This window comes from Mastomys coucha, unplaced genomic scaffold, assembly GCF_008632895.1.
Source record: "Mastomys coucha isolate ucsf_1 unplaced genomic scaffold, UCSF_Mcou_1 pScaffold3, whole genome shotgun sequence".
NCBI classification, from domain to species: domain Eukaryota; kingdom Metazoa; phylum Chordata; class Mammalia; order Rodentia; family Muridae; genus Mastomys; species Mastomys coucha.
Genome location: NW_022196909.1, coordinates 62,990,311 through 62,992,699, shown reverse-complemented (window position 1 = coordinate 62,992,699; position 2,389 = coordinate 62,990,311). Strand labels below are relative to the sequence as shown.

General features: G+C 52.7%; 1 protein-coding gene across 1 annotated transcript in view; it reads right to left on the bottom strand.

Annotated features, from left to right (window-relative positions):
- Treml2 (triggering receptor expressed on myeloid cells like 2) overlaps window positions 1-1,997 on the bottom strand; it is an 11,132-nt gene extending 9,135 nt beyond the window's left edge. Inside the window, exons 1-2 of the mRNA XM_031347459.1 lie at window positions 1,972-1,997; window positions 1,130-1,687 (exon numbers count right to left, since the gene is read on the bottom strand). Coding sequence (XP_031203319.1) covers window positions 1,130-1,193 — 64 coding nt within the window. The 5' untranslated portion in view covers window positions 1,194-1,687; window positions 1,972-1,997. The remainder of the gene's footprint in view (window positions 1-1,129; window positions 1,688-1,971) is intronic.
- Window positions 1,998-2,389: the final 392 nt, after the last annotated feature.

The following is a 2,389-nucleotide window of genomic DNA, read 5'->3' as shown; positions in this document are numbered from 1 at the left end:
GGGCTGGGAGCAAGAGGATGGACTGGAGTGCACACATGTGTGTGTATAACTCACAGAGAGAGAGAGAGGGAGAGAGAGAAAGAGAGAGAGACTGAATATGAATGGGGATGGGCTGGGAGCAAGAGGATGGACTGGAGTGCACACATGTGTGTGTATAACTCACAGAGAGAGAGAGAAAGAGAGAGAGAGAGAGAGAGAGAGAGAGAGAGAGAGAGAGAGAGAGAGAGACTGAATATGAGTGAATACATGAATGTGTTCTATGCCTTTCATAATCCAGTCTGTTGAAGAAAGCAGAGCTAGTGGTCGACAGTACAATCCAGGAGACAGAGGGAGGGAGAGGGTACCCAGAAGCCCCACCACCTGCCCTTGTTTCCAACACGCTTGTCACTGTAGCTGAAACTCTGAGGTCTCTTCCCTTGCCAAGTAAACAGAAGAGTACAGGCCTCAAATTCACCTCAGCTCAGCCCAGGGTTTCAAGAACCGTCTCCCTGCAGAGCAGCAGAGATGGGAATCACGTGGAAGAAGCCTCTTGGGGTCCTGGGTTCATGTGTGCTTTCATTTTCTGCCAATTGGTGAAGGGTGGGTTTGCCAGCCCTTACCCTAGCCAGAACGGAACAGGAAGTGGTAAACAGTGGGCTTGGCAGCCAGGAAGGCAGAAACCAGTGAGCCCCTGGCAGAGTAGCCTTGGGTCGGGAAGGGCATTTGGGGATTGGTTCCCTTCCAGTCAGAGCTGAGGGACCGGATGTGGCATCAGCATTCTGAGAAAAACGAAATTTACAGTGTGCAGACTTGATACAAGAACTCATACTGGCACCAGTCAGACAAAGGCCAAGCATTCCTATGAGAAAATGAAATGCTCATTCTCCATAACAAGGAAGCCCATTAGATAAAGGGCAACATAGAGGATACAGCTACATCTTAGCCTGTCTAAGCTCTGCCTGGGGCCAGATATTAGCAGGGGACATTCTCACCGGCCTCTGGTACAGACCTGCCGGTCAGCCCGACCTCCTTCCCCACCCCACGAAACATTAAGACAGTGGAGCAAGGAAAGGCAGCGTGGGAGAGACAGAGGGATGTGGTCTTCCTCTCCTACCACCCCCTCCCCCCACCCCACCCCCCAGCCTCTCACCTGACACACAGCCGGGTAGCCCCAGTAGCAGCAGCAGCAGGAACATAAGTGGCCATGGCTCCATCCAGATGCAATGTCACAGTCACCCCGAGAATCTAGGGGCAGGACCCACACTGACCCCAGGCATGCCACCTGACCTGCCAGGGTTGGATTGTCAGGCTCTAAAAAAATACAGTCGCCTGTTTGGGGAAGTGAGCCAGTGTGGCACACAATGCCCCAGTGGAGCCTATCACAATTGTGGGGAGAGAAAATGAGGGCGGGTGCTGTCTGTTTCCGCCCTCTTCCTCAGAACTTCAGGCAGGTGTGGCTGCTCCACCCTGTCTTGGGGCCCCTGGGTCAGAGAAAACTCCAGAACCCCACAACCTCTGTGATTCTCTACAGAAAACCTGATCCATCAGGGGTGTCTCCTCGTTCAAAGCAGCTGGTCCATTCAGGGAACTGGAGGAGAGGTTTCTGGAACATTCTGTGGAGACTTTATGGGGTCTTCTGGGTTCTGAGATTCAGGGGCAGATGCTCTCTGTCAGGCCTTGACACTTCTTCACAAGGAAGGTCTTTAGTCTGGTAAAATGGATTCCTTCAGTCACCCTGACCCTCCTCTGTCCAGGCTTGTCACATCAGTCACTCCTGCTCTCAGTTGCAAATAACTTCTCAAGGACTCACGTGCGGTGCAGGCTTATTTTTGTCATAGGGGTGGGGAGAGATGCAGATTTTAAAACACACACACACACACACACACACACACACACACACACACACACACACACACACACACACACACACACACACCTCTCCCTCTCCCTCCACATATTTCCCTGGCTCTGTCCCTCCTGGTTCTAACTCACCCAGCAGTTCTCTCTAGCCTTCCACTGCTCCAAGGCGCCCAGGCTCCTTGAAGAGTGGTAAACCTTCCCCTCCCCCACCTCTTCTCAAATTACCCTGGGCTCCGAGCCCCTCCCTCCCCTTATTCTGCAGGCTTAGGCAGCAGCAGAGCACACAGTCCTGTCTCTTCAACTTCCTTCCCTCAGCCATATCTCTCTTCTACAGCCACCAGGCTCTAGCTGAAATGACCCAGCATTTGGCCCAAGACTCCACCCATCCCTCAGTCTCCAAAGAATCAAAAGACTCTACTGACGTCCAAGAGCTGGGCAACCTGCTCTTGTGGATTATGGAGGCTCGGGGGACCCCGTGATTATGGGATCCCTCCACTTGTTTAAGACCCTGAACAAAATGCCTTTTGCACAGTCACAGTCTTAACACGAG